Source organism: Eptesicus fuscus, chromosome 9 (assembly GCF_027574615.1).
Source record: "Eptesicus fuscus isolate TK198812 chromosome 9, DD_ASM_mEF_20220401, whole genome shotgun sequence".
Lineage (NCBI taxonomy): Eukaryota > Metazoa > Chordata > Mammalia > Chiroptera > Vespertilionidae > Eptesicus > Eptesicus fuscus.
Window position 1 is genome coordinate 16,059,220 of NC_072481.1, and position 24,830 is coordinate 16,084,049.

General features: G+C 47.0%; 2 protein-coding genes across 3 annotated transcripts; one reads left to right on the forward strand and one right to left on the reverse strand.

Moving 5' to 3' along the window:
• Positions 1-1,039: 1,039 nt before the first annotated feature.
• On the forward strand, positions 1,040-4,215 carry HMGN2 (high mobility group nucleosomal binding domain 2). Of its 2 annotated transcripts, none has more exons than XR_008556962.1 (6): positions 1,040-1,256; positions 2,224-2,268; positions 2,475-2,508; positions 2,856-2,906; positions 3,487-3,582; positions 4,057-4,215. XR_008556962.1 is itself a non-coding variant. In XM_008148041.3 (6 exons), exons 1-6 carry the CDS (start codon positions 1,242-1,244, stop codon positions 4,090-4,092), a joined length of 273 nt encoding a protein of 90 aa, XP_008146263.1. In that variant the 5' UTR covers positions 1,040-1,241; the 3' UTR covers positions 4,093-4,215. The 2 variants fall into 2 exon arrangements, 1 of the variants encoding a protein (XP_008146263.1); XM_008148041.3 differs by having other exon boundaries at positions 2,475-2,504.
• A 9,884-nt stretch (positions 4,216-14,099) lies between these two features.
• On the reverse strand, positions 14,100-15,134 carry LOC103292057 (5'-AMP-activated protein kinase subunit gamma-1-like). The gene has a single exon (XM_054721258.1). It carries the CDS (start codon positions 15,007-15,009, stop codon positions 14,113-14,115), a length of 897 nt encoding a protein of 298 aa, XP_054577233.1. The 5' UTR covers positions 15,010-15,134; the 3' UTR covers positions 14,100-14,112.
• Positions 15,135-24,830: the final 9,696 nt, after the last annotated feature.

The window sequence follows — 24,830 nt, forward strand, 5'->3', positions numbered from 1 at the left end:
TCAGGTGCAGCTGGCTACCTCCAGGACCCTTAGCTTTTGGGGGCGTGTGGGGTAAGGGAGCCAATGGAAGAACCCTTTTGCCATCACACCACCTGTTCCTCTACTTGTTTCCTAATCGCGGGACGCTTTCCTCCACCCTCCTTTTCCTCGCGCAAGTGAAAGGAAGCCAGCCTGCCAGTGTGGAAGGAGGGATTTCGCCAGCTGCGTTTGCAGCGCCCAGGCTTGGTGGCCGCGTCGGGTGGGGGCAGCTGAGCTTGCTGTCTCCGAAGCGGGTGGAGCGTAGGGGGAGGGGAGTGCTGGTAGGCAGGCGGCGGATCTCCATCACTCTGTGACAGGGTCCTGAGGTCGGGAATACTGGAACCTCTAGGAGCTACCCGAGGCTTTGGCGGGGGGCTTCGTTGATATTTGGGGAGGCAGCAGGCAACGGGTGCTGAAAGGACAGCTCCCACCTGCCCCACGGCACCCGAAAGTAACCTCTCCGTGTGGTCTCCCTACGAACTCCCACTCCACCTTCCAGGTCCATGTTGGTGGGCTGTCTTCCAGGTGAGATGCACAGAAAGCTTCCTCCGAGTGGCAGCTTGGAACGATGCACGTACGGCTGCGCCAAGCTGGCTTCCCCGCTCTTTCCCACTTCGGCGTTAGCTTTGGCCTTGGGAACTGTAGCCTGTGCCTCCAAGCCGCGCGCATTCTCCCGCCTCCGGCGGAGACGGGCGGTGCGGCCAGGCCTTGAAAACCCTTCTTCTGGGGCCCCCAGCGGGAACAGGAAGGAAAGCGGCTGAGATGGCTCTAAGTGTCGCACAGCTTGGAGAAGTGGGTAGCTCGGTTGCATAAGGTGGAAGGAACTTGGTAGTTTGCAAAAGCCGGCTCTTGAGATACCGAAATCCAGAGCCCGCGGACTCACCCCCCCTCATTTATTGCCTTCTACGCGCGCCTCCCCCACTGCGCCCCCACCCCCAAAGCGCGCCACCGTCTCGCGCGCCCTCCCCCTATACCCCCCTCCTCACTCCCTCCAGAGGAGGTGAGTTTAAACCCCGCCCACGTGACCCCAGCTGGGCCAATGAGCGGCGGCGGGAGGTGAAATCCGGTTCTAACCGGTCCGGGGCTCCCAGCGCTATAAAAACTTTATAAACCCCCCGGAGCCCTAGCAGTGTGAGGAGACGAGATCGACCCCCGGACCGAGCAAGGCCCGCGCGCTGCTGCATCCCTGCGTCCCGCTCGGACGTCCCGCCACCATCGCCATCATGCCCAAGAGAAAGGTACGTGGCGCGAGGGCCCCAGGCGCCGGGCTGCCACTACGCCGCCTTCACCGCTGTCGCCGCCGCCGCCGCCGCTTGCCGGGCTTTGGGGCGCGAGGATCGGCGCTGGGCTGGAGCAGGCTCTGCCCCCACCGCCGGCACTCGAGACGGTGTCAGGCGGCCCCCGGGTAACCCTGCGCGTCTCGGCTGCCCGCGGGCGCCAGAGGCCATATTGGAGGAGCGGCGGCCGCGGCAGGAGGAGCCATGTTGGTGGCTGTTTACCCCGCTCCCCTCGGGCTAGACGTGCCCGCCCCGCGCCCCCTCCCCCATCAGCACCCCCCCTCCCCGCGGGCGGGCAATTCAAATCCGAAAAGGCGGGAAGGCGGTGCTTGGGGTTGGCGGGCGGGGTAACGCGCTGCCGCCAAAAAAAACCGCCGCCGAGAGGAGGCGGGGCTTCGCGGTGTAGCCCCGCCTCCTCCCACGGCCGGGGCGCACGGGACTCGCTACGCTGCCGCCCACGAATTCCCCGGGCTGTGCGCGAGCCTCACGTCTCCCGCCCTCGACGGCTGCCATGGCAACGGCGCTCGGGCCCCGCCTCCGAACGGGTTTGTTTGCACCAGCTGCAGCTGTTGCTTCTGCCTCTGCCTGGTGCGGTGGCGCAGGCTGCGCTGCCCTGAGCGGCACTCCTGCTCCAGCTTAGCGCGCTTCCCTCGGGCCACTTGGCGGAGACTGGGAAGGCCGAGGTTCCGACACCCTGCGAGCTTTGGGCTGGATTTGGCATGATGTGTCCACAAATGAGCACGCCCACAGTTTCTAAGCACTTCGGGTATTTGCATAGGAGGCACGGGTGCTAAACACTGACGATTTGTATATCCTACAGAAGTTGTGTGCAAGACTACTCTTCCTTTGGACTGGGTTAAGCTTAGTGGGTCATTAAAAATTGCCTCTGAGGCTGCAGGTTTCTGAGTTTTTGTTTTGTTTCTTATAGGCTGAAGGGGATGCTAAAGGAGATAAAGCCAAGGTGAAGGACGAAGTAAGTCTTGTTTATTCTCTTCTTTTGGAGTCTTACAAAGCTTTGGGTTTCTCTGGTGGTAATTAACCATACCCCTATTCCTGCATTTGCCTAAGTTCTCTTCACATCATATAGTCTAGAACAGATTGGCATTAAGACTTTTGTTTTTCTTAAGTGGTTGGACTATTTTATTTCTAACTTTCTCATTTTTCTATCTTTTTAAATAGCCACAGAGAAGATCTGCCAGGTTATCAGCTGTAAGTATGTCTGCTTTTAAATTTTCACATTTATTCCTGAAACTAGCTTCCCATGAGTAATGGTCAGTGGCTGGTTTAAATGAGCTGCTGCAACACTGTGGACTCGAACCCATTTGAGATTCACTGGTTGGGAAATTATCATGGCTTATAGTCAAAGTGGAACACTACTGATGGTTACTTGTGTGAGTTTCTGAAGATTGGAAATTTTAATGGGAAGTCGGCCACAAAATCTTTATGAAGTATGGAAAATCTAATTTGGTGGTACTGTGATTTGGTTGTAGTTTGTGTTGTTTTTTTTTTTTTTTGCTCATCATACTAATACTGTCTTCCCCTCTCTCCTCCAAATAAAAGAAACCTGCTCCTCCAAAGCCAGAGCCCAAGCCTAAAAAGGCCCCTGCAAAGGTGAGTGGGACTGGGGACTAGGTGTTTCTAGGATCATATAAGGCTGAGCAGGATTTCATGTTTATGGGAGGTCTGCTATATATAAACAACTTCATCTGTTGGCACAAAGTTGAGATATGGCAAAGTTAACGGGACTGGGCCTTATATAATTATGCCCTAATTGTTCACTTTCACAGAATGAGGACTGTCCTTCAGTATCTTAATGCAGCATAATGGTGACTCCATTAATGGGTATTCTGAATTGTTTTGATAGCTTGACTTATCCCTGAGATTTGTATATCAAGAACTATCATTAGTTAGGGAAAATTGTACGTCTTCGTTATTTAACATCCAAGTTTTAAGCTATCTCGTTCTATCCTATTACTTATACTTAGATAAAAAATTCTGTATACTTAGGACCACCACAGCAAATTATAAATCATTTGGCCTAGTTTTGACCAGTTGTTTTATCAGTGGGAGAGGGTTTATAGCTTGTATGTTATCTTTAATAAATAATCCTGCCTTGTACAGAACTTTGTAGGCCACACATTGGTAATATGAAATTAGGAGAAACAGCTTTTTTCTTTCTCCCGTCTTTTAGAAGGGAGAGAAGGTACCGAAAGGGAAAAAGGGGAAAGCTGATGCTGGCAAAGATGGGAATAATCCTGCAGAAAATGGAGATGCCAAAACAGACCAGGTACAACTGCTACCTCACTTTTTGCGAAGCCTTGCTCATTTGATTTTGTTTACTGATCCCAAGAGGTCTTTAGTTGCCTTCTTCCTGCATCTGCATCATTCCAAGTGTATCTTTCAGTCTAGAATTTGCTTGTGATTTCCTATTCACTTAAATCCTGGATTCCTGGAGTCTTTGCTATTCAATAAAGGGAACTGTGGTGTTGATCTTTGTCCTGTTAGGTGTCGCACTTTTGCTGCCCTATAGAGTTTTGAAGCTGAGAATAACCTCAGGCCTAATGCTGATTTGTTCCCTACCCTGATTTTAGCAAAGTTTCCTACCAAGTCATTCTCAAAAGAAGTACTAAGTCTCAGTTTCAAAGTATCTGAAACCTGAACTTTGGCTGGCCCAAGAGCAAAATAATATTATATATGGGATATGAGTGAAGATAGTCTCAAACTCTTAAGTGTTGTACTAATCTGTCTATTTTTCTTTTAGGCACAGAAAGCTGAAGGTGCTGGAGATGCCAAGTGAAGTGTGTGCATTTTTGATAACTGTGTATTTCTGGTGACTGTACAGTTTGAAATACTATTTTTTATCAAGTTTTATAAAAATGCAGAATTTTGTTTTACTTTTTTTTTTTTTTTTTTTTTTTTTAAGCTATGTTGTTAGCACACAGAACACTTCATTGTTATTTTTGGGGGGAAGGACATATAGTACTAATAGAATGTCTCCAAAGCTGGACTGACATGGGGGGGGAAATACCTTTCCCTTCTAGTTTTGAGAAATTTCCTCTTGGTTCCTGGGAGGAGGGATCTCTTGATGTTGACACACATTAGCCATCTTGGCACAAACACTTTGTCGTGTGGGAAAACTAAAATTCGTTTTTATGTCCTTTTCTCCCTCTCCACTTTAAGCATAGACTTTGGCTGTCTTAAGCCCAGAGACCTATTGGGACCTGACCCCAAAAAATTGATTTCCAGTATGTTGGGCAATCTGGACTTTCCAGTGTCACCATTGAGATGGCATTCCTCAAAAGAGCAGCAGTTCCTTTTTAGATTGTGGATCTACAGATTGATATTCTCTGCCATTTTCATTTCATTTCCTGAAAGTCAGGGTCGGCTTGTGAAAAGTTGTTAAACAACATGCTTAATGTGAAATGTCAACCCTCACTCTAAACTTTCCCTGTTCAGAGCATCAGATTAAGACTTCATTGGGTTTTATAGTGGCTTTCTGATTTTGGTAGTTCATTGAAGAAGGGAGTTTGAAAATTGTTGTATACTGTTAACGATTGTCTGCCCATGTCCTGCCTGAAATACCATGATTGTTTATGAAAAGTATCTTTAATAAAGCTGGATACAGTTTGGCTTGGAATGCTGCCTCTAATCTTTTCCCATTAGTGGGGGAGCCTAGTTTCTCCAAGTCTAAGGACAGGGCCATTCTGGTGTGAGGTGTAAAGGTTCCATGTACAGCCGGCCTATAATAGTGAACAGTGCTGTCCTGGTGACAATACAGTTTGAGGTGGAGTTAGAAAAGATCCCAGAAGTAGTAAGGACACAAGCGGTGCAAGGCTGGGCGCCCAGACGGGGGTTTTGTGCTTGGTCGTGCAGCATTATCTGCAGTGTACTTTTTGGGTAGATGTAAGATTTCAGCCCGGTAGTTAACAGCAAAATAGCCTCTACAGTTAACGTTTAAAATTTCTGTAAAATTAACGTTAGTAGATCCAATTATAGTCCTGTGTCAGGAGAAAGTGCTTCTGTATCTGTGTACACTTGACCATAAGATGAAGGCAGATGGCAGTCTGTTTTCAAGCAGACCTTCGAGTCTTCTGTGAATTGATTAAACTCTTGTCACTGGTGAACTGTAGCTCCAAAAATGAAGCCATTAATGGAGACTTGGATTGCTTTAGTTTGGAGATTCTGCAGAGAACCCCTTTCCTCCAGGGAAATAGGAAGTTGATCTGTTAGGAAATAGAACTTGTAATAAATTCATCACAAATCACTTCTATTTTTTTGAGGGAATTAAGTAAATTGAACATTACCAAAAAAAAAACACAATACCTTAACATTGCTGGGTTTTTTTTTTATCTGCTTAGTCAAAACTCATACCAGTTAAGCCCTTCCTTGGTAGGTTTTCTACCTGATCTTCAGTCTTGGGACAATTGTGTAATGTAAGTTAACCCCATTTTTATGGATGAGGAAACGGGCTCTGATGAAGAAACTTGTTCAAGGTTATGTGTACATCTAAAGAGTAGCGGTTATGTGTACATCTCATGAGTAGTCAGGATTCAGACCCCCAATTGTGTCAAAAATTTCTAACTTCTACTTGGGAGGCCCCTTTTGTATAAAGTATAATTTGTCCACTTAAGTAATTTTCAGCCATTTGCCTTCATTCTTGAAATAGTTTCAGGTTGTAATGATTACTTTTTATTTGGTGTGTGTGTGGGGGGGGGGGGGTATCTTCCAGAGTGGAACCATTACAGCTGTTAGGAGAGGGGTTCAGTAGCTTGGTATTTGAGCAGAAGTTGCAGGATTTGAGGAAATGGGGCTTACTTTATCAATATTTGTATGAATTCAGATTCAGTAAAATGTGGTGAGCCTGTGGACTATGTTAGAAGCTCTGCCATGTGCTCATCTGATGTTTAGGTCAATCCTATATAGATTACCCTCATTGTATAATTAAGAAACAGACTCATAATTGGCTGAGATTAAACTCATGAATAACCCTCTTTTTCTGTTACCTAGAAATTAGGGTGGGTAAGGTGAGCTTAGTTTTTTTTTTTTTTTTTAAATATATTTTTATTGATTTCAGAGAGGAAGGGAGAGGGGGAAAGAGATAGAAACATCAACAATGAGAGAGAATCATTGATCAGCTGCCTCCTGCATGCTCTTCACGGGATCGAGCCCACAACTCAGGCATGTGCCCTGATGGGGAATCAAACTGTGACCTGGTTCAACCACTGAGACACGCCGGCTGGGCTGAGCTTAACTTTTTGTTTTTACTTCCTGGAAAATGTTTACTGATTTGACTGGCTGTGGATCACAAGAGTACCTAGGCTTAAAAACCAAGAAACCAGACATGAAAATATGGTAAGGATATTTAAGACAGCCATCTTAGTGTGCTCAGTGCCAGCCCTGGCCTGAACTAAGTCTGGTCATAGAAAGAAAAATGTAAAAGTGGACTCCCTTCCCCTCGGTCCGGTCTCAAGCCCATTCTTACCCATCTCAGGAAGAGTCACCAGTAACCTACATTAGGATGCTTTTGTGGGGGCGGGGGGGAGTTTAAGGAGGATTTATTCAAGACAAGGTAGGGTTGTTCTAGGGTTCTTTACAACCTCAGTATGTCCACCTACCTCACCAAGTCTGCTTCAGGCCTCAGCTTGACAAAAATGTCCAGAGACAAGACTTCTTTCCCTTTTTTTTCTCTTAAGAGTGAATCCTGGCTGGTGTGGCTCCATTGGGTGTCATCCTCCCGCATTGAAAGGTTGCTGGTTTAGTTCCCCTTCAGGGCACATGCCCCACAGCCCATCAATGTTTCCCTCCCTCCCTAAAAAGCAATTTTAAAAATCTTTTTTTTTTTTTAAATTTCCCAGAGGCCCCTCAGCCACCCAAGTTTCACTAGGCATAACTGAGTTGCCTGTGTACTCCTAAACCAATCATGGCAAGAGGGATGAAACCATAGAGTCTGTTCAGATTGACTATTTGAATTACATAAAGGAGGGACAGATGATGGACAAGAGGGGAAGGGCTATCTTAACCCTAACTGAGTGGACAAGCTTCCTGCCATGCTCGGATCCCATGCTCTCTCCAGGCCTCGCCTTGTTTGGCTTCACTGCAGCATTTACCACTGCTGAGCACAAGCCCCACACTTTTAAAATTGAGCTATAATTCCCACCATAAAATTAACTATTTTAAAGCATACTGTTGAATGGTCTTCAGTATCACCAGTAATTCCAGGATATTTTCATCACTCCAAAAAGAATTCCCATACAAAAAGTAAGTCACTTGCCCTAGCTGGTTTGTCTCACTGGATGGAGCAGTGGTCGGCAAACCGCGGCTCTTTGGCCCCTTGAGTGTTCTAACGCCACTTCAAAATAGACTCGCCCAGGCCGAAAACCGACTTCTGCGCATGGGCCATGAAGTTTCAATCACACTGTACGTCCACGCCTGCACGTGGTATTTTGTGGAAGAGCCACACGCAAGGGGCCAAAGAGCCGCATGTGGCTCACGAGCCGCAGTTTGCCGACCACTGAGTTAGGTGATGGACATTTGCGTCATTTCCACTTTTGGGGGCGTTTATAAATACTATGAGTATTACATATAATTTTCATGTGGACTTATTTTCAATTCTTGTGGGCGTAGACCTCAGAGTGGAATTGCTGGGTAATAGAGTACCTCTGTGTTTACATTTTGAGAAACGAGGCCATTTTCCCACATCATTTTACATTCTCACCAGCGATACCTGAGGGTTCTAATGTGGGCTTGATCCCCAGTAGGGGGCGTGCAGGAGGCAGCCTATCAGATTCTCATCATTGATGTTTCTATCTCTTCCTCTCTGAAATCAATAAAAGTAAATAAAATGTATTTTTTAAAAAAAACTGTTCTAGACTGCTTTCTGGGCCTTCCACTTTCTAGGACATCATTTGTCTAGTTCTAGGCTCTGTGATCCTTCCTCAAATCCCTTTGAGATCCCTTCTCTACAGTTTCTCCCTGTGGTGTCACTCAGTGACACACTTTCATCTCCTGCCCACATCTTGAGTTCAGTATTTCTACCAACCTGTGCAGTCCCATGCAGATGCGCCTCAGCACCCACATGGAACCCATCTTGTTCACAAACCCACCTCCCTGCTTTCCTAGATCTAGTAAAAAGCACCACTATTGCCCTAGTCAGTTTGCACAGTGGTTAGAGCAGCAGCACGCAGAGTGAAGGGTCCTGTTTGATTTCCGGTCAAGGGCACATACCTCAGTTGCAGGTTCAATTCCCCAACCCTGGTCGAGATGCAAATGAGACAACCAATCGATGTGTCTCTCTTACATCAATGTTTCTCTCTTTTCCACTCCCAAAAATCAATGGAAAAAATATCCTCACTCCTCAGCACCATTCCATCCTTCAAGCAAGAAACCTGAAAGTTACCCTAGATACCTTGTTTTTCATGATCACACATTTCTAGTGAATGCCTAAATCATGCTGACTTAGGGGTGAAAATTTTTTTTTTCATGGAAAATTTCAAGTATGTGTAAAAGTAGAACATAATGAACCTCCATGTATCTATCACAGCCTCAGCAATTATCAACTCATGGCCAACCTTGTTTAATTTTTTAAAAATATTTTTATTGCCCCAGCTGGTTTGGCTCAGTGGATAGAGCATCAGGCTGCAGACAGAAGGGTCCCAGATTCGATTCTGGTCAAGGGCATGTGCACGGATTGTCTGTGGGTTCGATCCCAGGGAGCATGCAGGAGGCAGCCTATCAATGATTCTCTGTCATCATTGATGTTTCTATCTCTACCTCTCTGAAATCAATAAAAAAATCAAACCATGACCTGGTTTATAGGTGGATGCTCAACCACTGAGCCACATAGACTAGGCAAACCTTAAACCTGCCATATTTCATCCATAAATGTTTATATATATCGACTTTTTTGTTTTTTATTGATTTGAGAGGGAGAAACATTAATTTGTTCCACTTATTTATGCATTCATTGGTTGCCTCTTACATGTGCCCTGACCGGAGATTGAACCCACAACCTTGGTGTATTGGGACAATGCTCTAACCAACTGAGCTACCCGGCTAGGACTATATATGGACTTTTTTTTATTATTATTGATTTTTTACAGAGAGGAAGGGAGAGGGATAGAGAGTTAGAAACATCGATGAGAGAGAAACATCGACCAGCTGCCTCCTGCACAACCCCACTGGGGATGTGCCCGCAACCAAGGAACCCGGGACCCTTCAGTCCGCAGGCCGACGCTCCATCCACTGAGCCAAACCGGTTTTGGCTATATATGGACTTTTAAAAAACAATTACAGCCCTAGCTGGTTTGGCTCAGTGGATAGAGCATCGGCCTGCAGACTGAAGAGTCCCAGGTTCGATTTTGGTCAAGGGCACATACCCGGATTGTGGGCTCAATCCCCAGTAGGGGGCGTGCGGGAGGCAGCTGATCAATGATTCTCATCATTGATGTTTCTATCTCTCACTCTCCCTTCCTCTCTGAAATCAATATATGTATATATAAAAAACAGCCAAAACCGGTTTGGCTCAGTGGATAGAGCGTCGATCTGCGGACTGAAGGGTCCCAGGTTCGATTCCGGTCAAGGGCATGTACATTGGTTGCGGGCACATCCCCGGTGGAGGGTGTGCAGAAGGCAACTGGTTGATGTTTCTCTCTCATCGATGTTTCTAGCTCTCTATCCCTCTCCCTTCCTCTCTGTAAAAAATCAATAAAATATATTTTAAAAAAAACACAATTACAATAGCATTAGCATACCCAAAAATTAATATTAATTCCTTAATATGAAATACTCAAGTTTAATTGCCTGTTTTGTTTCTTGTTTTTTGGGGTTTTTTTTGAAAATTCAGACAGGTTCTAAATAATGCAAATGCTAGTCACCATTGTCACCCCAATAAATTCAGTAAAAATTAAGAAATAGTAATAATGCAAGTGGTTGGCATGTTTCTTGGAATCTCTTTGAGCTTCATCTCCGTTTCCCAGTCGGATTTTGCTGTTTTATCTCTACAGTGTCATTTAACAGGTTTCTCTATCCTTTGTATTTCTGTTCATTAAGAAGATAGATGTAATTGCATTCAGACTTAGTGGCAAAACTTTATGGTGTTGTATATTTTCATCAGGAGACACATCATGTCTGTCTCTTTTTATATGTTGCAGCCTTTGAAGCTAAATGCCTAGATCCATTAATTTATCAAAGGCTGCAAAATGTGATCTTTTAATTATTCCATTCCTTCTTCATATAATACCTGAAATACCTATAAAAGAGAAACTTTCACTCATCTGTTATTTGGTATCCAGAGTTAGTTTATTGGAAAAGATAAATGCCCAAGCCTTTTGCCAGTTTTCAAAGTAATGAGTTGGTTTACTAGCATCCTCCAAAGTGACCAGTGGATGGGTTTTTAGTGTGTTAGCATCATGATCACTGAATTAACTTTATCATGTTTTTTTGTTCATTGCGGTTATTACACTTAATGATGCTCAAGTTGTCCTTATTTTTGTCCAGTGGAGGCCTCTTCAGTTTGGCTTCTGAGTCCTTTTGATACAACCCTTTTGTATTTGGTAACTTCCTTGCTCCTTGCTATCAAGTATGATAGGATGTTCCTGACTTACCTTGTACATTTCCTGCTCCAGATCTGGAGTCGACTATTTCTGGGTTGGGAGGGGGGCAGGCGGGAAATCCTGGTTTCTTTCAGAGGTGAATGGCATTGCGATACCAAAATCTAGGATCTAGAATGCCCATTGCTGCTGTGTTGGTCATGTTTCTAGCCTTTTTGGTGCACATCACAGAGCTAGGATATGTTTTTTAAGATAAAACACCTTTTTAAACATAAAACACATTGATATTTTCTATTCAAATTCAAGACTTCAAAAATTTTTCTGAACTCTTCTCACATCTGTATATTTTTCTCAATGTTAAGAATCCCAGTTCTCATATGTATCCTGAATTATAAAATTAGAACATCAAAGGTACTCGATGGTTTTATCCCATGTTACACAACAGTATCAGAATAACAAAAGGCAGGTTAAAGTTTTGTTTGCAGTTCTTTTTGTTCTTGGGAGTACAGTCTTTCCTACTGGGCCCATATGCTCAATGTACTGTGACTTAAACCTACTTAGTATGGCTCCTCTCTGTGACTTGCTACTAACTGGGTACACATTTATGTTAACCTGTTGTTGGTTTTTTTTTGGGGGGGGGTTTGTTTTGGTAGTCCTCACCCAAGGATATTTTTTCCATTGATTTTGAGAGAGAGTGAAAGGGAGGGAAGAAGGGAAGGGATGAGAGAGGGAGAGAGAGAAACATCAATGCAAGAGAGACACATGGGTCAGTTCCCTCCCACACACACCCCGGCCAGGTCTGAGGATTGAACCTGCAACCCATGTACATGCCCTTGACTGGAATCGAGCCCGAGACCCAACACTCCAACCATGGAGCCACACTGGCCAGGGCAATTTAACCTGTGTTATTCTTCCATTTTTAAGAATTTCTTGCACTGGTTTAATTTTTAACTTTTTATATTTTTTATTTCAGAGAGGAGGGGAGAAGGAGAGAAAGACAGAAGCATAGAAACATCAGCGCTGACCGGTTTGGCTCAGTGGATAGAGTGTCGGCCTGCGAACTGAGGGGTCTCAGGTTCGATTCTGGTTAAGGGCATGTGCCTTGGTTGCGGGTGCATCCCCAGTGGGGAGTGTGCAGGAGGCAGCTCATCAATGTTTCTAGCTCTCTGTCCCTCTCCCTTCCTCTCTGTAAAAAATCAATAAAATATATATTTTTTAAAAATAGAAACATCAATGATGAGAGAATCATTGATTGGCTGCCTCCTGCATGCCCCCCACCAGGGATGGAGCCCACAGCCCAGACATGTGCCCTGACCTGGAATTGAACCGTGACCTCCTGGCTCATAGGTCAATGCTCAATCACAGAGCCAGATCAGCTGAGCTTGTTTAATTTTAATCATGTAAAATATGGACATATTTCCAAGTCTAATCTACAAAACAAGATATAGTCAAATCTATTGACTTGTTCTCTGGGAGGAGAGAGAGAGAGAGAGAGAGAAGAGAGAGAGAGAGAGAAAAACATCAATTGGCTGCCTCCCACATACACTCTGACCAGGGATCGAACCTGAAACCTGGGCATGTGCCCTGATCCAGAATCAAACTAGCAACCCTTCAGTGCACTGGAGGATGCTCGACCAACTGAGCCACACTGGCCAGGGCAGTAACCATTTTTATTTTACTTAATCTTTTCATTTTTTTTAATTTAAACATAAATATTTTATATCTTTATATGTCTTTATTATATAAAGATAGAATACTATACATTTCTCTACCTTGTTTATTTATTTAACAATATATTTTGGAAATTTGTTATAGAGATTCCTCAATCCTTTTTCAGCAGCATAAAATGATAAATCTGTTTGACCTTGATTCCATCATACTGTTGTTGTTTTTTTAAAGAGTGGACTGGAGGAGGAGAGATAGAGAGAAACATTGATGTGAGAGAGACACATTAATTGGTTGCCTCCCACATGTGCCCCGACCAGGGCCGGGTATAGAGCCTGCAACTGAGGTATGTGCCCTTGACTGGAATTGAACCTGGGACCCTTCAGTCCTCGGGCCGACACTCTATTCACTGAGCCAAATCAGCTAGGACTAGTTTTTTTTTTTTTTTTTTAAAAATATATATTTTATTGATTTTTTACAGAGAGGAAGGGAGAGGGAGAGAGAGTTAGAAACATCGATGATAGAGAAACATTAATCAGCTGCCTCCTGCACACCCCCTACTGGTGATGTGCCCTCAACCAAGGTACATGCCCTTGACCGGATTCGAACCTGGGACCCTTGAGTCCGCAGGCTGACGCTCTATCCACTGAGCCAAACCGGTTAGGGCAGGACTAGGTTTTTTTTAATTAAAAATTTTTAATGTTGCTGAAACTGGTTTGGCTCAGTGGATAGAGCGTCGGCCTGCGGACTCAAGGGTCCCAGGTTCGATTCCAGTCAAGGGCATGTACCTTGGTTGCGGGCACATCCCCAGTAGGGGGTGTGCAAGAGGCAGCTGATTGATGTTTCTAACTCTCTATCCCTCTCTCTTCCTCTCTGTAAAAAATCAATAAAATATAAAATTAAAAAAAAAAAAAAAAAAAAGAATCTCTTTAAAAAAAAAAAAAAAATTTTTAATGTTGACATTATTGCAGGTGTCCTCCTTCTAAACCCCCTCCTGTCTTCACCTCCCTCCCAGCATATTGTTTTATGTTAAATTTATAGGTACTCCAAGTCTTTTTTTTTTTTTTAGGTTCCTGTCATTTTAATTAGGTTTGCCATGAAAAGCAATAACCTTAGCTAACCACTTTGCAGTCCTCCTCCACCCAACCCACTCCTCTTCATATGAATATAGCACAGGAACCCAAAGGCCTTCCTCCCCATGATCCTCCCCACTCCCATTATGGGAAGAAATGTTACTAAATGGACTCAGCCTCCTCCATACAGCATGAAACAGGATGAATAAAAATATAGAGGGAGTCAGGGGCAGAGATAGAGGCAAAGACTGGATCTCTTAGAGATCGGAATTTGTCCAAGCGGCACAGAGCCCATAGTTCACCCAGAATGGGGGCATGTCTAAGAGGACAGGGGCGGGGATGGGCTAGGCTCAAAGTTTTCCTCATGGGTGAAGATAGGACAGCTAAAACTCCACTCCCCATCTCTTCCCTGGCTCTCAGGTAGAAGGGGAGAGGTCTCCTGGGCAGGGAACAGAGTCACAAATTCTCTCAAGGTTTCATCTGTTGTTCCAAGCTTTGTGCAGGCACCCTAACCTGACGCCTTCCCCAAGCTCAGGGCTTTTCTCCGCCTGTGAGCACCAGGGCCTGCGGGATGTCTGACAGGGAGGCAGTTCCCTTGACCACATCATTCTCATCCACCACTACAAGTCGGTGAACCTCTGCTTCCACCAGCCTGTTGATGATGGTCTCCAGAGTTTCATGCAGGTAGCACTTAAGGACACCCTCAAAGTAATGTGATCGATGTTGGAGGGCTTTGGTCACAGACACATCTAGGTTGTTGTAGGCCTTTTCTGCTGCCAGATCGATAACATCAAACTTGGAGTAGATGTCCACCACACGCCCTTTTTCATCCTCCACAGGCAGGGCGGAGACTCGGTGCTGAACGAAAATGCCCAGAGCCACATAGACGGGGGTGGTGGTGCGGACCATAGCAATGTTGGCATAGGTGCCAATCTGTAGCTCTTCCAGAGACTTAGACATGAACTCTGGCTTGGGGAACTCTGTGATAAATAATTTGAGGAACTTGAGGATGCGCTTATGGGTGAGGATGTACAATGTGTTGCCTGATTCTGGGTCAATAACTGGCAGCCTATGAATCTTGTTCCGGATTAATGAAGAGACAGCATCAAACAAGCTGGCATTAGGAGAAATGCAGACAAGTGGTTTAAAGGAGTCCTGTAGGTATACCTCTCTCCAAGTTTCTATCTTGTGTGCTTCCAGCTCATAGATTTGCACCAAGGCTGATTTGTAGTAGCGGTGCAGAATATTGAGGAAATCAGTGATGGTCAGCATGCCCACAAAACTTTGCTTCTTACTATCCCACAAAGGGGCAGCTCGTACACCATTAGTCACCAAAGCAAAGAAAGCTTTTTTCACCTGAAGGGAAGTGTCAAACACAACCAATTTGGAGCTTGTGGGAATCAGGTCATAGCAGCGATGAGACTTCATGAAGGAAGTATACACACTATTGTTGGATTCTGGGGTCTCTTGAGGATACTCATTTTCCAGAGCTGGGGAGTTATCTGAAGAAATTACCGTCTCCGTTGCAGGAGGCGCCCGCCGGCTGCGTTCACTTTAGAAGCTCGCTGGGGAAGGCCTCCAAGTCTTTTATATCTGGTCCTTCTTATGTAGTTATGTTTTCTCTTTTGGTTTTTTTTTTAATGTTTTCTTAGCTGATTGGTATTTAGGAAGGTATATTTTTGTTCAGTGGTTATCTTTATATTAATGTCTTTATGTAAATATTCTTAGTTTCTTCTACCTCGCTGAGGCTTCCTAAAAGGCTGGTTGAGCCCTAGCTGGTTTGGCTCAGTGGACAGAGTGTTGGCCTGTGGACTGAAGGTCCCGGGTTTGATTCCGGCCAAGGGCAGATGCCCCGGTTGTGGGCTCGATCTCCAGTGTGGGGTGTGCAAGAGGCAGCCCATCAATGATTCTCTCTCATCATTGATGTTTCTATCTCTCTCTCCCTTCCTCTCTGAAATCAATAAAAATATATCTTTAAAAAAGAAAAGAAAAATATCTTCAGGAGAGGATTAACAACAATTACAACAAAATACTTCATCTCCTCTTAAGTCCTCCACCAGGGCTGGAGGATTTAGCTGAGCAAAGAGTAATTCTTTTTTTAAAAAAGTATATTAACATCAATGATGTTTCTATCTCTCTCTCCCTCTCCTTTCCTCTCTAAAATCAATAATACACACACACACACACACACACACACACACTAGAGGCCCAGTGCATGAAATTCGTGCACGGGGGGCGGGGGTGTCCCTCAGCCCAGCCTGCACCCTCTCCAATCTGGGATCCCTCTCACAATCCAGGATTGCTGGCTCCCAACTGCTCGCCTGCCTGCCTTCCTGATTGCCCCTAACCGATTCTGCCTGCCAGCCTGATCACCCCCTAACCACTCCCCTGCCAGCGTGATTGATGTCTAACTGCTCCCCTGCCAGCCTGTTTGCCCCCAACTTCCCTTCTCTGCTGGCCTGCTCACCCCTAACTTCCCTCCCCTGAAGGCCTGGTCACCCATAGCTGCCATCCCCTGGAGGCCTGGTCACCCCTAACTGCCCTCCCCTGCAGGCTTGATCGCCCCCAACTGCCCTCCCTTGCAGGCCTGGCCCCTCCCAACTTCCCTCCCCTGCTGGCCATCTTGTGGTGGCCATCTTGTGTCCACATGGGGGCAGCCATCTTGTGTGTTGGAGTGACGGTCAATTTGCATATTATTCTTTTATTAGATAGGATAGAGGCCTGGTGCATGGGTGGGGGCCAGCTGGTTTGCCCTGAAGGGTGTCCCGGATCAGGGTGGGGGTTACCTTGGGGTGTGGGGTGGCCTGGGCGAGGGGCCTGTGGTGGTTTGCAGGCTGGCCATGCCCTCTGGTGATCCAAGCGGAGGCCCTGGTATCTGGAGTTTATTTATCTTCTACAATTGAAACTTTGTAGCCTTCAGTGGAGCCAAGCCTCCTGCTCGCTCCGTGGCTGAAGCCATTTCTGTTGGGATTTATTTATCTTCTATAATTGAAACTTTGTAGCCTTAAGCAGAGGCCTGGGCTGGCCAGGGTGTGTGGAAAGCTTGGCTTCCTCCATCGCCGGGGAAACCCAAGCCTCCCTCCTGCTCTCTCTGTGGCTGCAGCCATCTTGGTTGGATTAATTTGCATACCTGCTCCTGATTGGCTGATGGGCATGGCTGGTGGGTGTAGCAGAGTAATGGTTAATTTGCATATTACTCTTTTATTAGATAAGATATATGAGGCCCAGTGCACGAAATTTGTGCACTTGGGGGGGGGGCGGTGTCCCTCAGCTCAGCCTGTGCCCTCTCGCAGTCCAGGAGCTCTCAGGGGATGTCCAACTGATGGCTTACTGATGGCTTAGGCCCATGGGCCTAAGCTGGCAGTCAGACATCCTTAGTGCTGCAATGGAGCTGGGAGAGGCTCCCCGCCACCTCCACTGCACTCGCCAGCCTTGAGCCCGGCTCAGGGCTTCTGGCTGAGCGGTGCTCCCCCTGTGGGAGCACATTGACCACGAGGGGACAGCCCCTGCATTGAGTGCCTGCCCCCTGGTAGTCAGTGCACATCATAGCGACCAGTCGTTCTACTGTTTGGTCAATTTGCATATTGGCCTTTTATTATATAGGGTATTTTATAAGTCCTAGCTGAAAAAAATAAAAGCCCTAGCAGGTTTGACTCAGTGGATAGAAAATCGGCCTGGGATTGAAGGGTCCCGAGTTTAATTCTGGTCAGGGGCACATGCCCGGGTTGTGGGCTTGATCTCCAGAGTGGGGTGCGCAGGAGGCCGCCAATCTGATTCTCTGTCGTCATTGATGTTTCTATCTTTCCCTCTTCCTTCCTCTCTGAAATTAATTAAAAAATACTAAAAAAAGAGAGACAGACAGAGGAAGATATAAACAAGTGGACGAATATACCATGTTCATGGATTGGTAGAATTAACATCATTAAAATGTCCATACTACCCAAAGTAATCTACAGGTTCAATGCAATCCCTATTGAAATACCAATAGCACATTTCACAGATCTAGAACAAACACAAAAAAATGTATATGGAACCAAAAAAGACCCCAAATAGCTGCAGCAACCTTAAGAGAAAAGAACAAAGTTAGAAGGGTCACAAAACCAGATATCAAGTTATACTACAAAGCCACTGTAATCAAAACAGCCTGGTACTGGCACAAGAACAGGCATATAGATCAATGGAACAGAACAGAAAGCCCAGAAATTGACCGAAGCCATTACACTCAATATTTGACAAAGGAGGCAAGAGCATTCAATGGAGTAATGACAGTCCCTTCAATAAATGGTGTTGAGCCCTAGCTGGTTTTGCTCAGTGGGTAGAGCGTTGGCCTGCGGACTAAAGCAGCAGTCACCAACTGGTGGTCCGTGAGGTCTGAAAGGTTGTCGACCGCTGGACTAAAGAGTCCCAGGTTTGAATCCGGTCAAGGGCATGTACCTCGGTTGCAGGCTCCTCCCTGGCCTGGGCCCTGGTCAAGGCATTTGCAGGAGGCAACCAATCGATTTGTTTCTCTCACATTGATATTTCTCTCTGTCTTTCCCCCTCTCTTCCACTCTCTCTAAAAATCAATGGAAAAATATCCTAGGATGAGAATTAAAAAAAAAAAGATTGCAATGTTAAACCTTTACATTTAAAAAAATAATAATAAATGGTGTTGGGAAAATTGGACAGATACATGTCAAAAAAAATTAAACTAGACCACCAATTTATACCATACACAAGAATAAACTTAAAATGGATAAAAGATGTAAATGTAAGTCATGAAACCATAAAAATCCTAAAAGAAACCATAGGCAGCAAAATCTCAAACATCTCTCGTACCAATTTGCTTACAGATACATCTCCTAAAGCAAAGGAAACTAAGGAGAAAATAAATAAATGGGACTACATCAAAATAAACGCAACAGAAACTGATAGATCCTCCCTTCCCCCAACTGATGGACGGAGAATGACATAAACTCCACCTGCAGCCCGAACATTCCTGAGCACCTAACCAGGCACCTTATATGGACTGTACATTGAACCACCAATCAGCACCTGCCAAATACCCTAACCGCCCCCCCATTCCTAAGTTCCTAGGTGCCTAATCATGTGCCTTACATGAAACCACCAATCAGCGTGTGCTGAGTGCCCTAAGCCCCATCCCCTCTTTTCCTCCCCTCAAAAGGCGCTTTCACCCCGCACGCACGCCCTCTCTTTTTCCCTCTGGAAGGCAGCCGGCAGGGTCTTCTCCTCCAATAAAGCCTGTATCCTGGTATCCAGGTTCTCCGCCCCTGTTTCACCTTTCAGAAACCATCCCAAAAGGGAGCATTTGCTGGCATGTGAGGTCTCAAAGGCGTGCTCTCCCTCCCAGGAGCACACCCGCGCCTTTCCTCTAGAAATGGAAAAAGTCACCTCCCCCACCCTTTCCCCCAGGAAACTATTGGAGTAGATTCTCCACCAAAAGGATGGAGTAAATCAAGAAAAAAGAATTCCAATATAGGAGTGAGGCGAGGGGAATCCCTAGGATGATTGTGAAGAAGACCCCAGGGTCAGAGGCAGGCTTTCTGAGAAGCTCCTACAGTCTAAACTTCAGGTTCCAGCACTTCCCCCACCCGTGTGAGGGCTGGGGATTGTAGATGGTTCTAGGCGGGTAGAAGTCAACCAGAAAGCATTTCTGCCAGATTACCCAATGAGATCTCAGAAGAAAAGGCCCTGAGACTCCAAAGGCTCTGAAGCTCCAGGAATTTATTGATTTATCAATCTAAATAAATTATACCTAATTTGGTATTTTTTAAGGGCCCCCAACTTGTACAAACTGGATGTTTCCCTGTCCAGAATAAAGAGCAAACACCCCAGCCTGGTGCAGAGGGAAGACTCCAAGGAAAGTTTTTTCAAGAAAATGAAATTGACAGAATACATGATGTGGTAGTCATGGGGAGCCCCCTTAAGAAAGGATTGCTGCCCTGGCTGGTTTGGCTCAGTAGATAGAGCGTCGGTCTGGGAACTGAAAGGTTCCAGGTTCGATTCTGGTCAAGGGCACATTCCTGGGTTGTGGGCTCAATCCCCAGTAGGGGGTGTGCAGGAGGCAGCCAATCAATGATTCTCTCTCATCATTGATGTTTCTATCTTTTCCTCTCTGAAATCAATAAAAATATATTTTTTTTTTAAAAAATAAATAAAAAATAAATAAATAAAAGAAAGGATTGCTGCCCCACTGGGGGCTTTTGGACCGAAGACCCGCTTCCAGCTGTCAGCCCCTTCAGGGATAGCCTCAGATGCAGAAAGCTGCCTCACCCAAGATCACACCCTCCCCTGGGACAGCCTACACTGGGTGACTGAGTCAGGCAGGATATGAAGGCCTGGCCATGTCAGCTGGGCTCAGGACATTCTGATGGGCAATGCTTGCTCCAGAGCTCTCTGCTAGGTTGGTTGGCAGAGGCTTTGGCAGGCCTCATTGCAGTTGGCCTTCTCCCTCTGCCCAGTCCTGCTTTCACCCACTTCCTTTCACAGGTGTTGATCCCTAATAAACATCTGTATCTCCATGTCCACTTCCAGAGACACCCTGTGGAGAGCGGCTACAGTGTTTGGACAGGTTCAAGCCTCAGACTAATGAGAGGGCACAATCCTCTCATTGCCACGTGCAAGTTCCAGCTTGGAGGGCAAAGCCCTCCCAGCGCAATTAGAGCCAACAACTAGAGTTGTAAGCTTGAACCTATGGTCCGAACAGGTGGCCCCATGTGTCTGAGTGATGTGGGCTTGATAGAGTTCAGGTGCATGTAATTGAGTAGGATCAAAACCCACGAGAATGTTGTAAACATCTTGACCACGCCCTTACTTTGCCTCGTGGAATCTGGCTATAAAATAAAGACACGGCTTGTAGTCCGTGGCGCTGTCGCTAGCTCTCCATCAGAGAGGACAGCATCCCACCCAGACCCAGCTTTCTTCTCTTGTCTGTCTTTTCTCAATCCTTCACCACCCCCTCTCAGGCTCACCGAACCTGGCTGAGCTGGCACGGCACATAAGGTGCCCTGGGGCTGAGTATGCCATGGCCGTGCCAGCTCGCCACAACACCCGATTTGTATGAACTTCTTGAGAAGAGATTTAGATAACTGGTGGACAGTGGAGAACATAAAAATTAAGCAAGTGACAAAACAGGACAATTATTAACTCTGGGGAAACAGGAAGTTGTATAGGAAAGAAAAAGTAATCGTGTCTTACATATAGCAATGTCAACAATGACTACTGAACTAACCAAAATTACGTTGGCAGTTCGGGGAGGTGGGGATTATGTGTATGGTGGGGCAGGTGATGGGGAAAGAGAGTTAAAACTTTATCTCCCATAGTAGAAAATCAAGAGGTAGTGCTTAAAACAGAAACATCAAAAATGGCAAAGCATGTTACTTAGAGATAATGGAGATAACTATATAGTCAGCTAAAAGAGTTGAAAATAGGTGTTTCTGGGAAAATGGAAATGGGGGAAGAGGGACTGCTTTGTTTTTACAGAAACCCTTATACTTGTTATTTCTTTAAACTATGTGTATATATAACGTTGTTTATAAAAGAAGACTATAAACTTCCTGATGGCAGGGACCAGGAGTCTTATTACTGTAAAATTCCCAGCCTTCTGCACAGAGTAGGTGCTCAAAGAGTATTTGTTATTTGAGTAACTAACTAGAAGTCATTCCTATACTTGAAACTCTAAATAGCTCCCCATAGGGCACAGCAAGCAATTAAGATCTAGTGAGGCCTCCAGGGACTACAGGCAGGAACTGGCCTCTACAAGCTCCTCTCCCTGCCCCTGCCTCATGCCTCTTTCAAGTGCTCACATGTACATTGTTCCTGCCTCAGGAACTTTGCACATCTGTTTCTTCTACCTAAAAGGCTCTCCACCACCATCATCTGGCTGTCTCCCATAAATCTGTTGGATTTCAGCTCAAATGTCACTTCCTCCAGGAAATCCTGTCTCCCATCTTCCTTTCTTCACCAGCCTGATTGGGCCATGGTGGGCCAATCCTAGGGTCCCAAGGGACTTTGCAAGCCATATTAAGGCATTTACTCTTCATCCAGAACAGAAGGGGAGCCACCAAAGCATTGCCAAACAGAAAAGATAAGATTTGATACACTGGTGGGTCTGAGGGGTCAGGAAGAATTATGAAAAGCAGCAAGCCCTTTACTTGGTACATAGATGAACCTGCCTCAACAGTGACCTCATCCTACCTAGCCAGGGCCCCTTCACTAATTCCCTCTGGTAGTCTTTTCCACAATGGGGTATGACTACCACTGGGGTCTCTAGTGATGGTTTTAGTGGAATATGACCAGATGTTTTAAAATAGTACATATTTATTTCAAAAAATAAAACTTGCATATTAAACCCATTATTTCATTGGCTTTATTGTTTAGGGCAAACGAATGAAGTTGATAATCAATTTATTAGCTAAAAATGTGGGGCCTCTTCTCAAGTCAAACTCACCAATTACCTTGAAAATCCCTCCATGCCTTTTTCTGTATATACTAGTACAACTTTCCTGCCTAGAATACCTTTCACACCCCCTGCTATAGAAATTCTAGATCCTCCAAAATTCTATACCAGGAAAGTGGCCTTCAATCAGAGCAGGAGATTGGCATAGTGGTTAAAAGCCAGCACTTATGAGATGTAAAGTTTAGACTCTGGGTGATAATGAGGTGTGAGAGTAAGTTCATTAATTGTAACAAATGCACTACTCTTGTGTGGGATGTTGATAGTGGGCAAGGGGGTATATGGAAACTCTCTGCATCTTCTGTTCATAAAATAAAGTCTATTAAAAAAACAAAAATCGGCCTGGCTGCTGTGGCTCAGTGGTTGAGAGTTGACCTATGAACCAGGAGCTGGAGGTTTGATTCAGGTCAGGGCACATGCCTGGGTTGTGGGATCCCTCCCCAGTAGGGGACCTGCAGAAGGCAGTCAGGCAACTGATCAATGATTCTCTCTCATCATTGATGTTTCTATCTCTCTCTCCCTCTCCCTTCCTCTCTGAAAAGCCAAGGCTTAGAAATTCAATTCTTAGCTAGCTGTGTGACTTTGGACAAGTTACTTAACTTCTCTGGATCTCAATTTCCTCATCTGTTAGATAGGAATAATAGTGCCTACCTTTAGAGGATTATGGTTAGAATGTAATGCCATCATGCATGTAAATGTACTCAGGAGCCCTGGCTGGCGTCGCTCAGTTGGCTGGGTGTTGGGTGTAGTCCAGTGCACTGAAAGGTTGCCAGTTTGATTCTGGTCAGGGCACATTCCCAGGTTGCAGGCTTGATCCCCATCCCCAGTAGGGGCGGTGCAAGAAGTAGCCTATCAATGTTTTCCCTCTAACATCGATGTGTGTCTGTCTCTCTCTGCCTCTCCTTTCCTTTCTCTCTAAAAAATTAATACTCAGTAAATGCCTAGCATACATTAAGCCCTCCTTAAATGTTACCTGTTATTTTCACGAAAACGGGGAGGCAAGAATATGAGAGGACTTTCCCTACTTGTTTATTCATTTTGTAGGTGCTTACAGCTTTTTGGTTGTTTGGGTTTGGAGGCCTGGCTGCCTTTGAGAGGGATCATTCCCATCCACACCGCGGTGAGCTGGTTGGGGGAGGATGCTGGGAATCCACACGGTCCCACGCGGTCCTGAGCAGGATTCCCCGCGGCCAGAGGGTAGTGCGGGGATTGCTCCATCGTCGCCTTAGCAACCTCAACCCCAGGCCCGGAACCGGGTTAGAGAGCCGCACGGTCTCGAAAGCGGGTCTTCCCTGGGGAGCTACGGGGGCCAGGCAGGCGCTGCTCCCCTCCCGCCACATGGTGGCGGCAAAGAGCTGAGCTCCACGTCCCAGCTGGGAGACTCTGGGGAAGCAGTGCGCCATCGGTGGGGCCTCCTGGGCCCTGCTCCCCACCCCTGCCAGGTCAGGTCACCTGCATCCAGGCGGAGAAGACTGCTGGGTCTGAGCTCACCCCAGCTGGGCCCTGGATTCCCTATTCTAGGTCGGGCGTTCCCAGCTCACGTGACGCTCTCCACCCCACGACTGCTCCTGGGGGCGCCCGCTCAGACTCGGCTCCGAGCCCTCCGGGCCAAGACAGACGGCCCGTCCCGCTCCCAAATGCGCCGGCCGGGGAGAAAGGAGGTGGGCGTGAGCTGTGCATCCTCCGCTGCCTCCTACGGCTGCACCTTCCCTAACTTCTCCGAACGCCACGATCCTCGCCGCCCCCAAGCCTTTCTAACGCGGGCCGGGGGAGGTTGATTAGGGTCAGGATTGCAAGGGGGTAGCCCCGCAGACCCCAGAGGCGGACGGAGCACGCGCGGGCACGTGCACGGCCGGGGCCTTGGAGGGGGCGGGGCCCTGGGCTCCGGTTACCTCGGGCCGAGGCGGTACGGGAGGCGCGCGCGGGGTGCTGGGAGCGGGAACGGTGCGGAAATCGGGCTGGGGAGGCGCAGGCCCGGGGGGGCAGGACCGAGGCCTGCCGGGGGCGGGGCGGGGCGGGCACCGGGAAGCGGGTTTAGGAAGAGAGGGGCCGCCTAGACCGGAGAGCTGAAGGGGCTAGTGGGGTTGGACTGGGGTTTGGGGCCCAAATGCGAGAAGGGCCGGGAAGTGAGTGGGGAGGGGGAGGCAGGAACCCCGCCTACTTCCCGGGCCCGGTTCTTGGAATCTGCCAGGAAATCCTGGGACTTGATCGGGGACAGATCTGGAGGCCGTAGACTGTGCAGAGACGGCTGGTGGGCCCCATGTGTCATCGCGCTCACTCCCCGCATTCCAGGAGCTGCTCAGGCTTGTCCCCCGAGTGTCTGAGGACTCGCGGCTCCCGCCGGCCGCAGGCTGCGGGGCGGGCCCACCCTGAGAGCCCCGCAGGCCGCCGCTGTCTCTCCAGAGCCCTTCCTCATCTTCTGTGTCAACAACTGGGGGAGGGGAGAGTCTCCGGGGCCACAGGCGTCGTCTAGAAAAGTCTACAGGCTCCGGTTCCTTTTCTAACCCCTGCCCTCATCGTGGCTCCAGCAAACCTTACTCTCCTTAGGGGTCACCGCAGGGAAGGAGGAGGGAGCGACCTCAGCCGGCTCCTTTCTGTTGCAGTCTTTGCAAGCGAGGACACGACCTTGAGGGCTGAAGACGGGGTGCGGCTAACCCCTCCCTCCCAGCCCAATAGCTGGCTGGAGCTCAGGCTGCAGAGATAGACTGAGGTTCGGGGAGTCTTGGAGTCCATTGCCGTCGGCCGTGCTTGTTCTGCTGACGGGACCTGGGAAACCCTCCCTGCCTGCTTTCCC

Coding starts and splice junctions, on each gene's coding strand:
- LOC103292057 (XM_054721258.1), bottom strand. CDS start 15,009: ATGAAGTCTCATCGCTGCTATGACCTGATTCCCACAAGCTCCAAATTG.
- HMGN2 (XM_008148041.3), top strand. Junction 2,505..2,855: donor GATCTGCCAGGTTATCAGCT/GTAAGTATGTCT, acceptor TCCAAATAAAAG/AAACCTGCTCCTCCAAAGCC. Junction 3,583..4,056: donor GAGATGCCAAAACAGACCAG/GTACAACTGCTA, acceptor TTTTTCTTTTAG/GCACAGAAAGCTGAAGGTGC.